Here is a 19,382-nt window from a genome sequence, read left to right as displayed (position 1 = left end):
TATCACTTTTTCTTTCTTATGTTTTTAATACAAAACTGTATAGGCTTTTCCAGATATTTGTGGTCATGTAGCAATATCTGCATGGATTCATTTCTATTGCTACAAGTTTTAATTGTACAATATAGGATCCTTTAATGTAAGCTATTCTTGAGCACTAATACTGTAAGAATTTACACAACTAAGAATTGAGTTTAATCACCTTTCTTGGCTATGCCAATAACTTTTAACAATGTCAGACAGTATTTTGAATAGGGGGATGATTCTCCCAACTGTACATGCAACATATGTTTCATGTACTCCACAATATTCATCTACTGTTTTCTCTCTTTTTCCAGTGATAGAACTCCCACAATGGAAAACAATGGAGTCCAACTGTGTCTGAAAACAGAAAAGTATCTATATATAGGATATGGAAATAGAAAGTAAGCAAGCTGTCTGCTACTCCATCACCACATAGCCAAATCCTCAATTCCAAACCTTCATTTCTGAGCATAGCCATTACAGCCTTCCTCACTGTACTCATCTCTAACATGAGTAAACATGCAATCCTATACATGCTCACTCAGAAGTAAGTTCCACTGTATCTAATGGGACTTGCTTCCCAGAAAGGCAAAAGCCTAAATGAATTCAATGGGGCCTAATTTAAAGTAAAGGATTGCACTGTTTGTCAGCTAAACACTCTTATATCCAAGGCTATGTGTGCAATCACAGTAAAATTGCAAAAATTTAGAGAACTGCACTAGAATCAGATCTGACGGTCCACACAGCCCTTAACAAACACACCAGAGTTTTTCCAACTTTTCCCACTACTTTTTCTCCCTAAAAAACTGTTCCTGGATGTCTGGGAACACACTGGAATGGGATTCAATGAAGTGCATGGGGCTGTAGCTGGAAGGTAAAAATCAACACACCTCTCACAGAATATATACACAAATAAGATGCCATTTTTCACAAGCTTAAAAATCCAATGCATTTCATGAATACAATGAAACATGCAGTTCTCTCTCTTTCTCCAGGCAAACATAAATATGTACATAAAACAACAAGATAGGGTTCTTGACGTGTGGCACTCCCCCTGAAAGAGCAGCTATGTAGCTCGGAGGTACATGTGTCCTCAATTACTAAGTGTGCTTTCTTCTAGCTTTGGCTGAGATGCCAGCTAAGGCTGTTCCTAGACAGGGATAGCTTGGGCACAGTAGTGCAGGTTTTGATAAAACCAGGTTAGTGAAGGACAGCCTTGTCCTTATACACCAGCCAGATGACAGAGATAATCTGAAGCAGTTGTCTTGACTGTCCCACAGGTATATTTGTATAGTTTCTATTCAAACTAAGCCTTTTAACATAGTGGCACCAGTACTTTGCAGCACTGTTCCTGCTGAAGTCAGACCACCATCTACAATTTTGATATTTTATCACCTGCTGAAAATGTTTGCTTTGCCAAGCATTGTTAGAGAATTAATTTGATTCAGCATTGGTCATTTGTTCTGCATTTTATGTTTTTATAATTTTATGAGGTTTTAATGATTTTATTGCACACTGCCATGATAATTTTAATGAGTTGGTAGCTTAGAAATACTGTCAACAATATTTACTGCAGTATTATTTAAAAGGCAGTCTTACCCAATCAGCATTTTTCAACTCATCAAGATCAGTGCTGGATTCATCAGTCCCTTCTCTGTCCATTTCCTGCATCTTCTTTAAATTCTGCCAATTAAAATAAAACTTTATAGATGTTTAAATGAAGCAGCAACACCATAGCCAATATCAGATGAAAGTGAAAAAATGAATGGGGCTTTACTTTAGATAGGTCATTTATATTATTCCAAATAACAGTTTTGAATATACACTGTGCCAAACTGGCTTTGATTGAAAGAACTGAAAGACAAGAAGTATTAACGCCGTACAATGAACTTTTATGAAAGCTGGCAGAAGACTTTTCACAGCACAGCACCACAATATATCAGGATGGGTGGGAGTGTTACAGTATGAGATACAAGATGAAAAAGGAAAATATAGGTTGTAGCACTGTGGCACCTGCAGGTGCACCTACACCCATAGAAGTCTTCCCTGGCACCTATAGGATCCCTTCCCCCCACTAAAATTCTTGAAATAAGCATTCTCTTAGAGCAAATTGAATTGTCTGCAGCATGTGCTTTGTTACAGTTACAACAGTTTCTCTTGTTTGCAAATATCTCCACAATAATGTATAAACTATGGCGCGTCATTAATAAAACTTGAGAAAGATGTTCCACAGAAAAAAATCTTCCACAGGAGTTTCTGCAAACAGAAGAGCTTCTCTGCATTTGGGGGCAACTCTTATAAAATAGTAATATTCTAGTAGTTCAGAAATAGCCCTTAAATGATAAAAAGAGACTTCATACTAACGGAAAAGCATATTTGGATCTCAGCCAAACGGGACCCAAGATAAAAATTGTAGCAATAAAGAAAGAAGAGGCAAAGAACAGAAAACAACATGAGGTTAATAAAAGAGGTTACAGACTATTTAGAGTTGTTCTAGTTCTCTCCTTAGCCTGTGTTACTCTGAGTCTGATGTCAACCCAGGATACCCAGGCTGGACTTTTGCTGATCGATTCTGGACCAGTGCTTACTAAAACAGCTGTTATCTATGGCCTGATTCAGGATGAGACAACTGACCAGTAATCCGTTACTGAGATCTAAGAAGGTGATATCAGCCTTGGAGTGTATGCCACTGGCTAACAGTTAATTTCCAGGCAAAGTTAAATTTGCAGATTATTACTTTGAGAACCCCTATATGGTCTAGCCTTGGGTGTCGCAGGGAAAGTATTCTATATTAATTTCCCTCGTCCCATTAATATCTGTGTGGGTTCTGTCTCCCCAAAAAATGAAGTCAATGGGTTGAGGAGTCCTCTTTAGTGGGGTACCCATGTACCTAATATGAAATGTAGGGGTTTTAAAAACATTTTCCCCAATCCAGTTACTCACAATACTACTACTATTAACAGCAGCAGCAATAATAGTAGCAGTAGTAGTTGTGGTAATAATAATAATAATAAACAGCTGATATTTGTATAGTGTTTTCAGGTGTTCAAAGCACTTCATGTGCATTATTTCATTGTAATTTTTACCTAATAAAATCCTTATAAGCCTTATAATGTAAAGGTATATCATCTAGTCATCTGTTTAAATCGGTGTAGTCACCAATTTAATTTTAAAAGGCCAGCCTTTATCAAAGGTATCTTATGTAATAGTGATACAGCAATCACAGTTTTTGTCAGATGAAGCCATGTAGGTTCCTTTCCCTTCTATTCATTTTAATGTTTTTCCTGCATACAGATACACATATTTTTAATAAGATTTGATTATACACTGCTCTGCTTAGCAATAGAATTACCATACTAAAGTTCTGTTTAAATAATGTGGCACTTTCCATTATAATTCACCTAACTGAACCTCGAATTTCACTCACTGCTTTTTAAGGTAAATAAAATATTTTTTTTCTTCTCTAAACTTCACAGCTAATAATAGGTTGTAAATAGCTCCTGAAAAATTAATGATCCCAGAAAGAGTTAACATCTATCTGTTGGTAAAGAAAATCTCCCTCACGAATGCATTTGGAAGCTTGAGCCATTGACAGAGATAGTCTTTCCTTCTTTCTTTTAAAGAACATTTGCTCAAATGTTGCCAATTCCATGGAAAATGCTTAGTTGGGAGATGGGTGAAATACAACAGAACAGAAAATAAATTGTTTGGATGCTTGTTTGGCATGATCTATAGAATAAAGATTTTTTTTTGTATTAGAGTTGTAAAACCAACTCACTCTGCAGAAAGAAAGTACTTCTGCTGGCAGGTTAGATAAAGAGCAGTGCCCATAACAGCTCTATTAAGCTCAAGTACTAATTAAAAGAACATCAGTGCACTAAGTTGCAGAGCACTTGCTATGCTTCTGCCAACATGGGTTTAAACACTGGTGATCGGCATGATTAACAGGATCAGGACTTTACAAATGAAACTATGGGTACAATCCACTGGGATTCTGTCACATATATGCCCCGCTAAAAAACAAAGAGATCTGTAGATTTCCCATTCTCTTCAATGAACCTTGGTCAGATATGGATCAATAGATATCAGTGGATTGGGACTGACATACCCCCGCCCCCAAGATCTCTTATACATTATTGCTTTTAGGCAAAGTTATACATAGCTTACTTTTTTTAAAAAAAATAGGAGTTTGCATTTACCACACATTTCCAAAACAAGCAAAACACTTAATTTAAGGTACTCTGTATTTATTTATGATATTCTGTGTTCTTGTAAACATTGTAGCCTTTGGCAAGACAACTGAAGGCAGCTGTCAAGTCAAAGAAGCTGAATCTAACACTCTTGTAAAATTCTTTTATGGCTTAAGAATCTATCACTTTAAGGATTTTAGGGGTGCAAACAGATGCATCTTAAAAACAAAGAGACTCAGTGCAATCCTATCTATGTCTGCTCGGGGCTTACTCATAGGTAAATGGATATAGGTCAATTATATATTTTTCCCCACCAGTATGGGCCCAGTTGATATTCATTCACCTTCACTGTGAAATGGAATTAGTCCTCATGCTTGCTGCTCCACCCTCATGCTTAGGGCAGGCTGCTTACCTTTTTTCTTTTTAAAAAGCTTTTGAAGTGGTGCATGTACATTTATTTAATTATCTGTACATTCATCACCTTAACAAACAAGAAAAAGTAGAATCAATTTTTAAAATGCGATCCAGGAAGGAAGAGGTTAAATGGCACCACTACTGTATTTCCAATCCTGTGCACGGTCAGCTGCTACAACAGTAATACAGAAAACATTTCCCCTGAGCTCAATCTGGTAGAAATGGTTGTAATTCTGAACAAAATGCAGTGAGTGCACTTCCACAGCAGGTTCATCACTCAAATTACATACATCTGTACATACTTTATGTTTATCATATCAGCATGCAAGAATGCAAATTCCCCCAAGACCCTAAGGATGAGACTGAATAGAAGAAAAAAACCCTGAAATGGGATTTGTTGAATTGACAGGAAATGGCTCATTCTTTATTGCACAGAAGGTCACTGCAGTATTAAATCAGAGTGTATAAACCTCTCCAGAGAGCAGTTATTTTAAGAGCTTTCTGGTCACCATATTCTAGAGGCCATTGAGCACTTAAGTCTATTGATATTTTTTAAAATACCATCTATAAGAAAAATGCTAAAGGCTGCAATCTTCACTCACTTACTTGGAAGTAAGCCCTACTGAATTCAATAAGACTTACTTCTGAGTAGATATGGTTAGGATTGTGCTGTAAGTCACTGTCAAGTCTCCAAATTCATAATGAATTGTTGTACCTAAATGGCTAAAACTACCAAAATCAGGTTGCCATCTTAATATCTTTCATTCATATGTTCTCCATTAAACTCACAAATGGTGCTTAATATTGACTGCTTGACTATCCTATGAAAGCACAGTGTTTGTCTCATGTTTAAGTATGTTCAGCATTATGTCTGAACCCATTACATTCACATTTTGAACCTTAATTAATTTAATTTTACTAAACTATAACGTCTAAACTATAAAAGTGTAAAAGAAAAAGAAATGTGACAGAGCTAAAATATCCCAATCACCATACATTTAGGAAGCAGTCTGGATTAGCTATTTTGCCAACCATGAAGCTCAGTGACAAAACAGTAAAGCTGCATATGATAGCGCAAAGTCAGGAGAAATCTGTTGAAATTGGAGAACAGAAATATTGTTGAAGACAGATAACAAAAAAAGAAATAGGACCAGTTACAGTAGGGCCTCGCTCATACAGTGGGTTACGTTCCGGACCCCTGCTGTAAAGCGAAAACTGCTGTAAAGCGGATCCCATTGACTTACATTGACCAAAATGGCACCCGGCAGCAAAAAAACACCATAAAAGCGGAACAAGCGCTGTAAAGCGGGGCCTTTCTACAATTCACAACCGCTGTATTAGCGGAACGCTGTAAAGCGAAGCACTGTAAAGCAGGGTCCTACTGTATTGTGGTTAATCTTCACTATGGTTTATTGGGAACAAGGCAACTTCAAATCATAGGTTATGAAACTGAGTTCTTTCAACAAATCATGGTTAGATTTACCACAGTTTACGCTTCAGACGTAACACTAAACAGTAGTTAATCAAAATAGAGTGTTAACTTCCAATATCCTCCTTTTATCTATGCTGGTGGACACGAGGGGAGGCCTGAGGCTCAATGTAGCATGTTCCTATCATGATAAAGCAACCAACTCATTGTGTCTAAGTTGATTGGCATTTTAAATTGTGAAAAAAACCTCTGCATTCTCTAAAATTATTCCAACTTAGCATGTGTAATACCATACTAATGTACAGAAATACGAAACAACTCTTACAAATTAGTAAAGAGAACACTCATGACTTGCATCCTGCTTACCTCTCTTGCACTTTTAATTCTGGCTAAAAATGTGTACAACTCCATTGTTTCAGCAAACAGCGCCCGACATACTGCTTGATAGTGATTGGATGCATCTGATTGAGTTGGTAGATGAGCGGCACAGAGCTAGGAGAAAACAGATGTTTTAATGACATAAACATAATTGTTCTTGCTCTAGAAAGAGAACTTAAAATGCATGGCCAAAATCTTACCCTTTTATAAACATACAGCATATGTATTGCTGTATAAGTTTATCACACATTTTCATTATTCTGTCACCTGGTAGACATGGAATAGAACTGGAATCGGTTACAGATTCGTGCATAATGCAGGAACGCCTGGAGCTGCGATGCCATGACCTGGTCTAACTGGGTTGAACCAGTAGTTCCATAATTTTTGTTGTTGTTTTACAGCAGAGGGTTATGGTAAAACAGAAATGCCAAAAAAACAAGAAACACAGTGGGATGAATGGAATTTATGAAAATGAAATGGCTGCCACTGGGAGACATATACTGCAACAGCTAGTATAAAGAACTGCTAGGAGAACTGACAAAAAATACTTCCCCGGTCCATTACCAGATACATTCCACTGGAGCAACAGCAGGAACAAATGAATTCCACATTCTCACACACCTAAGATAGGAGCAGTTAAATCTCACTGAGATTTACTTGCGTTGTAAATTTGCATATACATTTACTGCATGTAAACAACCAGCTCACCTAGAATTGAGCCACATGCTGTTCAAGAATTGTTAAATAGAATTCATAACAAAATAAGAAGTGTGAACAGGTCATACCCAAATAAGATGTGTATGGATCAGTAAGAAGGTTGTCTATAGGGAGGTCATGTCAGCTCTACAATTCCTGTTTTTGAGTTTGTCAAAACTTGTTATTATCTCCAAAAGTTTGGATTTGGAGACACTGACATCAACCAAACCAGTCTGAAAGAACAACATTTTACATTCATTCCAGGTCTTCATGAGGATAAAGTTGACCAAATTTGTCTGTGTGTGTGTGTGTGTGTGTCTGTGGGGATGTCCACTATGCTTGTGCAAACAATGCCATCATTGATACAATCTGTGTAGAGAAAATTATTTGGTAAATTATGCCTGATGAAAATGTCAGGTTTGATGGGTCTTTCTCCATAAGTACACAATCCTATAGAAATTTCCATGTGAGCAGATCCCACTAACCTCAGTGGGACTTACCTGCTCTATCTGAGCCATGTGAAAGTGTGTTCCCCGTGTGATTTGCAAATTTCCACAGGCATTCCATAGGTATTTCCACTTGTAATCTGAAGCTAGTAGCCAGAAGTGAAACAGTCTCCTGCTCTAGATATAGCCTAGCTTAACCACAAACATTAAGAACTTCACTGTCTTGGAAAATGGTTGATATTCAATAGTAGGCAAATCAAAAGATTTATATAGCAGTGAGTGTTTTATTCTTCTCCACTTCAGCCACTGCAGGGCTGGCCCTAACATCAAGCAAAGTGAAATGGCCACCTCAGGTGACAGGTGCTGGTTGGCAGGAGCAACGGCAAGGTGTTGGAGTTGTGTGTGACACTAAGCATTGCCATGCATTTCCTAAGCTAGCCTGCTATCTGCAAGTATAGTGGAGGATGCTGTTCTCTTGCCAGTATTGAAGAAAGGTTCAAATGCTAGTTCAGTGGTTTCTATACATGGAATTGGCGGAAGGGATACAATCTTGTCGTTTACCTGAGGCAGGAGAATAACTTGGGCTTACTCTGAGCCTATCCTGAAGGAGCAGAATATTCAGAGTATGCAGAGTTTATTTAATACAAGTGTTGCTTGTGGTATTTTGAAGAAACATATGAAAAGTGCACATTTGAAAAAAGGAATAAAAATATTACAGCATGTGAGCACATGAACAAAGTATACAAGTGGAAGTGCTGCATAACTTAATTTCTATGTGAAGCTTTTATTTTCAAACAGCTTCTGGGATGCCTAGAAACTGGGTTGCAGATTTCAGGTTTTGCTGAGATCACTAAGAAGATTACAGCATTTCCATCTACATTGAGAGGTCACATTATGCAAACAGGGAAGTTTGCCAGCTTCTCTCTCTGGGTTCATTCTCATTTGAGTAGGGAGCACAGCCAGCCTGGTGCTAACAGAAATCACAACTATCAGGAAAGATCAAACAGAACTTCTGGCTCCATCTGAAAGTACTTCATCAAGACTGAAACAAAATTACAACAAAATATTCACAACTGACTGTCTTCTTGGAGTTCACTTGGTTTCCACATAAGCATTTTCAAATAAAGGCTTGAAATCTGCACCACCACAACTCAGTCTGACTGGGATCAGAGTTCAAAAGATACATAGTTGTTTCCACTTGTAATAGTCATCTGAAAAGAGCTGTATCATTGTCCTCTTTTCTTTGGAGAGTGGGAAAAAAACCTTTCCCATGGGTCCTAAAAGACTAACTATTGATGATTCTCTGATTAAGCAGCAAAGATGTAGCCTGAATGACAAATGTTTTGTATTTGCTGTAGAAGTGAAAGATCACACACATTTCACCAAATCTGTCTAAGAGGCTGAGCAAAGACCTTATTTATTTATATATTTATTAAATTTATATCCCATCCTTCCTCCCAGAAAGAGCCTGGAGCAGAAAAAAAAACAGTTAAAGGACTTCAAAACATCTTAAAAACAAAAGACTTTAAAACATATTAAAACAAGTCATCTTTAAAAATACATTAAAACAAAACAGTTTAAAAAACATCTTAAAAAGCAATTCTAGCACAGACACAGACTGGGATAAGGTTTTAAAAAGGCTTGTTGAAAGCTCCTCACTTCAAACCTGGGGGATGGAAACCTAATGAAGTCTAATAAAATAATAAAGAAATAATAATAAACAATAAAAAACCTACCTCACTCTCCGTGCTGTGACTTTTTATTCATATAGCCAAAATATACTCACTGTCGCTTGCCTTTCCTCTCTAATACTACCACCTGCCACATTCACATGCTTTCAGCTACATTGGCATTTGTGATGGGAAAAGTAACCAGCTGCCACTTCCCTAAGTAACTTCTTTCCCTCTATAGTGTAGAGTCCACACACACAACTAAGCTTCCTGGGGTGAGGGTCCTTCTCAAAAGGGACCTGGTCTCCAGATTTTGCAAAGGTTGTACAACCTCAGAGCCAAACCCATCACTAGATCCCCTGTATTTTTTAAAAAAGTTAAAAATAGCCACCCATATAATTTGGGGCCATGGTATGGGATAGGATGTGTGTATCCCAATCTAAATTACCTCCAAAGCTGTTCTTTGCCTCACAGGGGAAAACATACAGGTACCTCATGGCAATCAGTAGTAGATTTTGTGAATGCTCAAGTGTATAGTTAAATTACCAGACCTTCTGATTTTTAGTACTGTAAGTGTCACCACAGAGACGAGTATTTTATCTTTAATAATAGCAAACATAGACAACAACAGTATTTTATCTATAATAATAGCAGCCAAAGAAAGAGCAGATTACCACCATACTATTCAGGAAAAAATATCTGACTGAGGTGTATCTATCCATAGAATGGGAGATGGAACACATCTGCTGGAGAGAGAGGGCCAAACTACATGTGACTTCAACTGTACAGTTCTGCCCTTGAATGCAAGTTTCTTTCTCTCCCTCCCCCCTCCCCCAAAAAACCCCCATTGCCATTGCAGAGCCCCTGATCTGGATCAAGTTCCAAGTGTTTGGGGGGGGGTAACGGGGGCTTTAACTCTTTGCCTCCCCTCTGTTCTCCTAAATGGGTCTCCCAAACGTTCACTTTGCCATTACAAAAGAAAAGGGACTAATTTGTATCAATGATACCTTTTTTGCAATGCAAACTGCAGGTTTGGGAAGCTCCCTATTCCCCATGCTAGGGTCCCAATCCAAACTGGCAATTTCTGAAAAACAACCCTGTACTCACAGGCAGAATTGCACAGGGCAGAATTGCACAGATAAGGTCACATTAGCTTGGCCCTATATATCCAGCAGAGGTGTTCCACCTCTTATTATATGGCAATCATAGGGGAAGGGGGTCTACATTCAAACGCAATACTAAGGACAGCCCCTGAGTTCATTCCTGAATTAATGTTTTAATCCAGGTCAAGTCCAGCACATGGTCCACTTAAGCATATTGGGTCTCAAGTTTTATATAATAGCATCCATCCATCATTGTCTCTAGAAGCTCAAATGGTCACAGTGGCTAGGTACGCCTGCAATGACCATTCCTGGACAGGGAGAGCTTGGCTACAGTGACCCATGCATTGGTAACCTTGAGATTGGAATGCTGTAATGTTCTCTATGTGGGAATGTCCTTAAGGTTGGTCTGGAAGCTGCACCTGGAACAGAATGCAGAAGCTAGGCTATTCAGTAAAGCAATCCACTCTGAGCATGTAACATTCTTCTTGAAGAAACTACACTGGCTATTAATTTGCTACCGAGTTAGGTTTACGGTTCTTTAAAAGCCCTAAACAACTTGGGACCAGCTTACCTAAGGGGACACTTTCTCCCAAACAGACTTGCCCATTTACCAAGATTATCAGATGAGATCATTTTGGTAGTACTGTTCACAGCCATCAGAAATCCATCCTGCAGTGACCTGAAAGAGCCTTTACAGTGGCTGCATCCGCCTTGTAGAACCACCTCTCCTCAGAAACACAGTAACACCAACTGCATTATGTGGACTTGATGGCCACATAATGGCCAACTCGATTGTTCTATGAGTCTATGCTTCTATGCTTAACACTCATTTGTTTGCCCAAGCATTCCTGGGCCATTAAAACTGAACTGGTGCATACAACCAGTTACAGTTATATACTGCTTTCAGTGGATATTCTATGATTTGTGTGTGTGTGTGTGTGTGTGTGTGTGTGTGTGTTTTATTGTTTGGTTCTTTAAAATCAATTTTGTACACCACTTTGGATTTAAAAAAATATATAAAAGAAATATGTAATTATTTTAAAATAAAAATAAAATAAATCACATGAGCTGACATTTTCTTTTCTATTTTTAAAACCTTTTTCCAATATAATCAAAAGAATAAGTCTTTGGGACTTGAAATGACCTGTATGAAAAATTATTATAAGCTTGCATTATCACTATACTCTGTATTGATTCTAACATGTACTGGACTTCTTTTTAAAAAGAGAGGCATTTCTTCGACCTCTACATAAGTTTATATTTAGTAATGGACATAAAAGTATGCTTCAAAAACTCCCACAGATTTCATTAGTAAAATCTAAAATTATTTAGTCTTAAAGAGGAGAGGCCTATCATCACAGTAAGGTGGCTAGTATTTGAATGCCATATAAAAATTTAAATGTCAATGTAATACAAAATGTAGGAAACATGCAGCTATATTGTTTGTATTATAATTCTGAGCTGAACTTGGTTTACATATCCTTATATAAAACATTAAAATGCTTCTTAGTATATGGAACTGTCTAGTCCTTTGATTTTTCTCTCAGCCGAAAGACAGGTTCCCAATTACAAGAACAGATGCAAGTTGTTATTTTGCTTTTTATAAGACATCAGAACAAAGGAAATCTATTTGTGTATGCATGATATAATGTCTTACTTGTAAACCTTTTGTCTGGAAGGTTAATTTATTCACTCCAATTCAATTAATAGGGTCCAAAACAAAATATCCACGTTTTGGGAAGAAACTTCAAAGAAAAAAAATCTAATACTGTAACTAGGAAGTTGGCTTCCCACATTGTAACAGTAACTAATACTGTGATGGTACTTATGAACAATGGGTTGTCCAAGACTGACATGAAATCTTCAAACTTTCCTTGAGTTTCAATGCTCTAAATATGCTTTGTAGATTGAATGGCTTTAAACCGTGACTAAGACAAAGTCAGTCCTAGAGAAAAGGCAAGACAACAGTGGGATCAAATAACATGATAGTTTCTTTTAGACTGAGGCTCAGTGTTATGTACTTCACAGAGATAATACATTCTCTGTGTGGGGGAAGGGATTAACCACCTGGGAGATAGCAGATGGTGTATGGACCCATTACCTCAAGGACACACATTGCTTAGAAACGGCAATGATAGTGAATGTCCACTAACATTGTGGTTAGCTGGATGAGATTATTACCTCTGCTGAAAAACTAGTGTGGCCCCATTACACTGAAGCTTCTGGTTGCATTCCTGTGCAGACCTAAACATACTGAAAATCAATCCAATTTACGTTTCCTATACAGTATCTATTACTATAACGAAAAGAGCACCATGGGGTAGGTAGTTGTGGAGCTTTGAGATTCAGAAGCTTTGGAAAGACAGGAGGAGGAGACTAAGGGTTGGATTCACATTTTCATTTAGCTGAGTTCTGCTTGTGCTGGAGGAAGGGGGCAGGGGAGTGATACTGGCAAATTCCTCCTTCTCCCTGCAGCCCCCTGAAAATCTGCTCCAGAGAGTTGGGACGTTCCGAGTAGCATGAGAGGCACTGCAAGGGCAAGGAAGAATAAGTAAATATCACCTCCCCACTCTGTTCCTCCTGCAGGCAACTACTGCTGGATCTCTGTGCCTTCAGTGAATGGAAGGACCCCTTCCACTCACAGACAGTGCACTTTGGATCCAACCCTAATTGATTGTTACCTGTGATGTTTTTACTGTTAAATCAGTTCAGGATGTTTCATGGAAACGATTCATAAATCAAAGGAATATATAAATAAATAAATAATACATTGTTTATTATTAAGACAGGATCTGAAAAGCAAGGAAAAGATTTCAAGATTAAAAATTAATTAATGCTACACAATGGCATTATTCCAAGAAATATAGAAGGCCAACTTTATTAACAGAGTCAGACAAACAGTGCAGTGAGTCCCTGGTATACTTGAGCCTGAGGAGGAGGATAAAACAAAAAAATGTCCCTCCTGTAACTTATGTCTTACTTAGTGTGCCCTTCAAAAAAAGTTTTTGAACATTTAATAGTGCAATCAGTCTGCATCCAAGTCAATGGAGCATGAGGCCTCTATATGCAACTGAGTGTTCAATTTGGCCTGGGAGGACATCTGAGGAAACAATTTTAATTAGACTGACTTCCGCTGGAACCTCAGCAATACAGGGTATTTTTTAAGGGGGAATTCAAACCAGCTTCAACTTCACCTCTATCCTGCAAAATTAACAGTAGACTACATTGCAAGAGTACTGTAAATTGCTTTTCCTGGGCATAGCTATTCAATCCACAAAGTAGAATTTAACATGTTTCTCCTATATCACAGTTTGAGGAAAATCCTCTCTCTGAAGCTACTATATTCTGTTAGGAATTTCCTATTAGCACCAATGGGGAATTTTCTCTCAAAACAAATAGTTTCAAAGGGACGCTTTCCCCTCAGGATGGAAAGCAAAGGAGAAAGGGGTTAAGCTCCCCTCTTCACCTGCTGCAATCCCAATAATGGACAGTGCTCTCTCCCAGTGGATGCTATGTGCATTCAAATAAATGTGCACATTAAATGCAAATATATATTTAAGGTAAAAACTACTTTGGTGCTAAACTTTTCAGACAATCAGGCATGGGTCCTAGGTAGCGTTTGTAGAATTGAGCTTGGTACTGGAAGGGCGTCTGCAGTACTGAATGATATTATTAGGGCTCCATTCTCTCATATTTACCAAAGAAATAAGGACAACAGCAGAAAAGCAGGTTTGCACTGGCAAACTAATGAGTGGAATTTTCCACACTGTAAGTGAAAACCTGGATCTCCAGCCTTAGAGCTGTAGCAGAATCAATTGGACTGTTGTTTGCGGTAACCAGAGGAAGAAAGAGCATCAGAACACAAACTCTCAGAGCTACAGTTTTCTATGTACTTCAACAGAACAGTAATTCAAAGTAATGTTTGCATAGAGTAGCCTTACAAACAGAAATCAAGGTTTAAACTTGATGTACACCGCCCAGAGAGCCTTTTTGGCTTAGGGCGGTATATAAATTAAATTAAATTAATTAAAAAAATAAATAAACTATCATGCAGATAATATGAATCAATCAACAAAATGTAGGATGGAAGATGGCAGTGAACAACAAAGTAGAATTCTTCTAGCCACTAGTTCCAAGTCTCAGAAATCATAATTCAAAGGTTACTAATGCTACAGTGTGCTTATTTTTTCCCTAAAAAGTCTTGTACAGTATATGACATCATATTTCTGTTCCATAAGACACATAACTATACTTTCAGTCCAAAAAACTCCTAACTACATGGTCAACTAATGTAATATCTAAATGCTGAGATAAGTTCTGAAAGAAAGTTTGAATAGCTTATTTTGATAAATTTTCTTTATGTGGTCACTAGCAAATGTGAAAGCATAACAGATGTAACTAGGTTTGCTTCCAGTCAAGGGGCTAGTTGTAAGCATTCCTAAAAAACTTAAACTGAAACAACAGGAAGCTTGATTACAGATGAATGACATTTCCATGGACAATTACTGTTGGCTGTTCTGTGACAGTTGCTCAGAATACATGATTAATATGTTATTGTCACTATTACTTCCACAAGAACATATTTGATTTTGCTGAACATTCCACATTATCCCTGGCTACTGGAGAGTTTCTAACTGAAAGTGTGAAAAGTAGAATGTCCTTAACAAGACTGCCAGCCTCCTGCTGACATTATGGATAATAATGTATTGTTGATAGATTTCTATATTTGTGTTTGTTTTGTCATGCTTTGCTGTGAACTATTTTCAGTGTAATGTATACATTTTAGTGTAATGTATACAGCAGCCTTTCCCAACCAGTGTGCCTCCAGATGTTGTAGGACCACAACTCCCATCAGCCTCAACCAGCATTGCCAATGGTCAGGAAAGATGGGAACTGTGGTCCAACAACATCTGGAGGCACACTGGTTGGGAAAGGCTGGTATACAGTGTAATGCACGATTAGGCATGTAATACAAGCTATTCAAATACAGTTGAATAATGTACTTTGACCTTATTTGTTGAAATAGGTGAATTAAAATACATATTTCAAATAAAATACGCATCCCTATGTCAGTCTTAATGTACTATTATTTATATTACTTTTCCAATTTCTATGATGTTCTCTAGAACCACTGTTTAATCAGCACAGCTAAAACTTTAAGGACAGTAAAGTCTATCCTCAGGGATGAAAAGAGGGGGTTGACTTGCTGATCCTCAGTCCAGATTATTTGCTGTCTTATCCAATTTGCCTAGGTTGATTTAACACCATAATTATGCTGATAGTGAAACTGAAAGATGCAACACACTCCACACTGAGCTTACTAGTGTTAATGGCTGGACAGCAAAGGTGTTTGCACCAAGAGATGAACTTACAGACAGATAAGATCAGCTTTGGCACTGATCAGTCCGGCTTATCTGTCTGAAAGTGAGGCACTTCAGTGTGCTTTAGTAATCAGGAACATCTTTCATCTTGCATAGGTTGTTTTGATGAGTGATTGGAACACTGTCAAATAGGTAAGATAACGAGGCATCTGTGATCTCACCTCTCACACTTTTTAACAAGTTAAAAGCTATAGTCTGCAGACTGAAACAAATCAGTACTACAGTGCTACAGAAGAGGAGATGTAACTCTTTCCCCCCAATTTAAAACAATCCCCAAAGTTGCCATCTTCCCTGCACAGAACATGCACTTGCAATGTAAAAAAGACAACTGCAAAGGTTAGTTCCTAATACATTTCAAATATATCAAGGGAAAATATTAACATTTACTTCACCATGCCCCCTCTAGAATGCACACCTTAACGTGGTGAGGGGGCTTGAGAGTGTTGAAGGAGCTAAGAGCAATGCTGTCAGGAGTCTAGACCAAGAGGCTAGACTCCTAGCAGGGGCACCCAAGGAGGAATGGTCAAAGCTGAAACACCAGACTAAGATGCATCCAAACTCAGAGGAAGGCAATGGTAAACCACCTCTGAATATCTCTTACCACGAAAACCCTACAAACAGAGTATCCAAAATGCAACATGAGATAGTGCTGGAATATGAGACCCCCAGGTCTGAAGGCACTCACCGAGCTACTGGGGAAGAACAAAGGACAAGTACGAGTAGCGCTGTGACTAATGATGCAGCTGGGTCAAAGCGGAAAGGAAGCCCAGAGGCTGATATGCACAGATGTGAAAGGAGAGTCCGGAGTTGTACGATGCACACAATAGGAACATGGACCAGGGGAAGTTAGAAATTGTCAAGCAAGAAATTGAAAGCATCAACATTACAATACTTGGCATGAGTGAATTAAAATGGATGGGAATGGGACATTTTCAATCAGGCAACTCCAAAATATGTTATGCAGGAAATGAGAAATTAAGAAGAAATGGGGTTGCTTTAATAGTGAGAAGTGATGTAGCAAGAGCAATTAGGAGCTACAACACAAGGTCTGAGCAAGTGATATCAATGAGATTAAATGGGAAACCTATCAACATAACCATCATCCAAGTCTATGCTCCAACGGCAAACGCAAAAAAGAGGAATTGGAGAGATTTTACGCAGAAGTACAGGAAGAAATTGATCACACACCAAAACAAGATACGATAATAATCATGGGAGACTGGAATGCAAAAGTAGGGAACAGAGAAGAACTAGGAATTGTGGGGAAATGGGGCTTAGATGACAGAAATGAAGGAGAAAGACTTATTGAATTCCGTGAAGCCAATGATTTGTTTCTTGCGAACACATTTTTTGAGCAACCCAAAAGACGACTGTACACGTGGACATCACCACATGGTCAATATAGGAATCAAATTGATTATATAATTGGTAGCAGAAGGTGGAGAAGTTCCACTTTCTGCAAAAACAAGACCGGGAGCAGACTGCAGTACAGATCATGAACTGGCCGTATCGAAAATCAGAGTAAAGCTAAAGAAGACCAATAAAGCAATCATAATGCCAAAATACAATTTAAATAACATCCCAGAAGAATGTAAAGATCAAATAAGGAACAGGTTTGAGGCTTTAAACTTAGTTGACAGAGAACCAGAAGAACTATGGAATGAAGTCAGAGATGTTGTCAGGGAAGAATGCAAAAAGACAATACCTCTGATGACTGAAGAAACTCTTAAAATGGTTAAAGAGAGAAGGAAAGCAAAAGCAAAAGGAGATAGAAACACAGTCAGAACCCTAAATGCAACAATACAGCGACTAGTATGTAGAGACAAAGAGAACTATTACAATAGTTACTGTATAGAAATAGAAGAGGACAACAAAAAGGGTAGAACAAGATCCCTGTTCCACAAGATTCGAGAAATGAAAGGGAAATTTAAACCAAGAGTAGGGATGTTGAATAATCAACAGGGGAACACACTGACTGACCGAGATGAAATAAAAGGAAGATGGAAGCAATACACTGAAGAACTCTATAAAAAAGATGCAAGGATGACAGATTCATTCACGAACCATATGATGAACAACCAGAAATATTAGAATGAGAGGTGAATGCTGCTCTTAAAATACTTGGAAGAAACAAATCATCAGGAATAGATGGCATACCAATAGAGTTGCTACAAGCTACTGAGACTGAATCTGTCCAAATTTTGACAAATATTTGTCAAGACATATGGAAAACTAAACAATGGCCCACAGACTGGAAGCATTCCATATACATCCCAATTCCAAAGAAAGGGGATCCCAGGGAATGCAGTAATTATCGAACTATTGCCTTAATATCCCATGCAAGTAAAGTAATGCTCAAGATTCTACAACAAAGGCTCTTACCATATATGGAGTGAGAAATGCCAATGTTCAAGCTGGATTTAGAAAGGGAAGAGGTACCAGAGATCATATCGCAAACATACGTTGGATAATGGAAAGGAGCAAGGAATTTCAGAAGAAAATCACCCTGTGCTTTATAGATTACAGTAAAGCCTTTGACTGTGTAGATCATGAAAAACTATGGAATGCTTTAAAAGAAATGGGGGTGCCACAGCATCTGATTGTCCTGATGTGCAACCTATACTCTGCACAAGAGGCTACTGTAAGAACAGAACATGGAGAAACCGATTGGTTCCCAATTGGAAAGAGTGTGAGACAGGGGTGTATTTTATCACCCTATTTATTTAATCTATACACAGAACATATCATATGGAAAGTAGGATTGGACCAAGATGAAGGAGGTGCGAAAATTGGAGGGAGAAACATATAATTTAAGATATGCAGACAATACCATACTACTAGCAGAAACCAGTAATGATTTGAAACAAATGCTGATGAAAGTTAGAGGAAAGCACAAAAGCAAGACTACAGCTCAACATCAAAAAGACTAAAGTAATGACAACAGAAAATTGATGTAACTTTACAGTTGACAATAAGGACATTAAACTTGTCAAGGATTATCAATACCTTGGCACAGTCATTAACTGAAATGGAGAGAATAGTCAAGAAATCAGAAGAAGGCTAGGACTGAGGAGGGCAGCTGTGAGAGAACTAGAAAAGGTCCTCAAATGCAAAGATGTATCACTGAACACTAAAGTCAGGATCATTCAAACCATGGTATTCCCGATCTCTATGTATGGATGTGAAAGTTGAACAGTGAAAAAAGAGGATAAGAGAAAAATAAACTCCTTTGAAATGTGGTGTTGGAGGAGAGCTTTGCGGATACCATGGACTGCGAAAAAGACAAATAATTGGGTGTTAGAACAAATTAAACCAGAACTATCACTAGAAGCTAAAATGATTAGGCCTGGTTAGGCCTCATCTGGAATACTGCTGGTCTCCGTACTTCAAGAAGGATGCAGACAAACTGGAATGTGTTCAGAGGAGGGCAACAAGGATGATCAGGGGACTGGAAACAAAGCCCTATGAGGAGAGACTGAAAGAACTGGGCATGTTTAGCCTGGAGAAGAGAAGACTGAGGGGAGATATGATAGCACTCTTCAAGGATATGAAAGGTTGCCACACAGAGGAGGGCCAGGATCTCTTCTTGCCCCAGAGTGCAGGACACGGAATAATGGGCTCAAGTTGCAGGAAGCCAGATTTCAACTGGACATC

At 38.2% G+C, this 19,382-nt stretch overlaps 1 protein-coding gene across 2 annotated transcripts in view; it reads right to left on the bottom strand.

Annotated features, from left to right (window-relative positions):
- SPIRE1 (spire type actin nucleation factor 1) overlaps positions 1-19,382 on the bottom strand; it is a 160,885-nt gene that overhangs the window by 61,965 nt on the left and 79,538 nt on the right. For both annotated transcript variants that reach the window (XM_061594984.1, XM_061594991.1), the window contains exons 4-5: positions 6,421-6,546; positions 1,621-1,704 (exon numbers count right to left, since the gene is read on the bottom strand). In XM_061594984.1, coding sequence (XP_061450968.1) covers positions 1,621-1,704; positions 6,421-6,546 — 210 coding nt within the window. The remainder of the gene's footprint in view (positions 1-1,620; positions 1,705-6,420; positions 6,547-19,382) is intronic.

Source organism: Rhineura floridana, chromosome 1 (genome assembly GCF_030035675.1).
Source record: "Rhineura floridana isolate rRhiFlo1 chromosome 1, rRhiFlo1.hap2, whole genome shotgun sequence".
NCBI classification, from domain to species: Eukaryota; Metazoa; Chordata; class Lepidosauria; order Squamata; family Rhineuridae; genus Rhineura; species Rhineura floridana.
The sequence above is the reverse complement of the archived record's forward strand: the minus strand, read 5'-3'. Positions and strand labels throughout refer to the sequence as shown.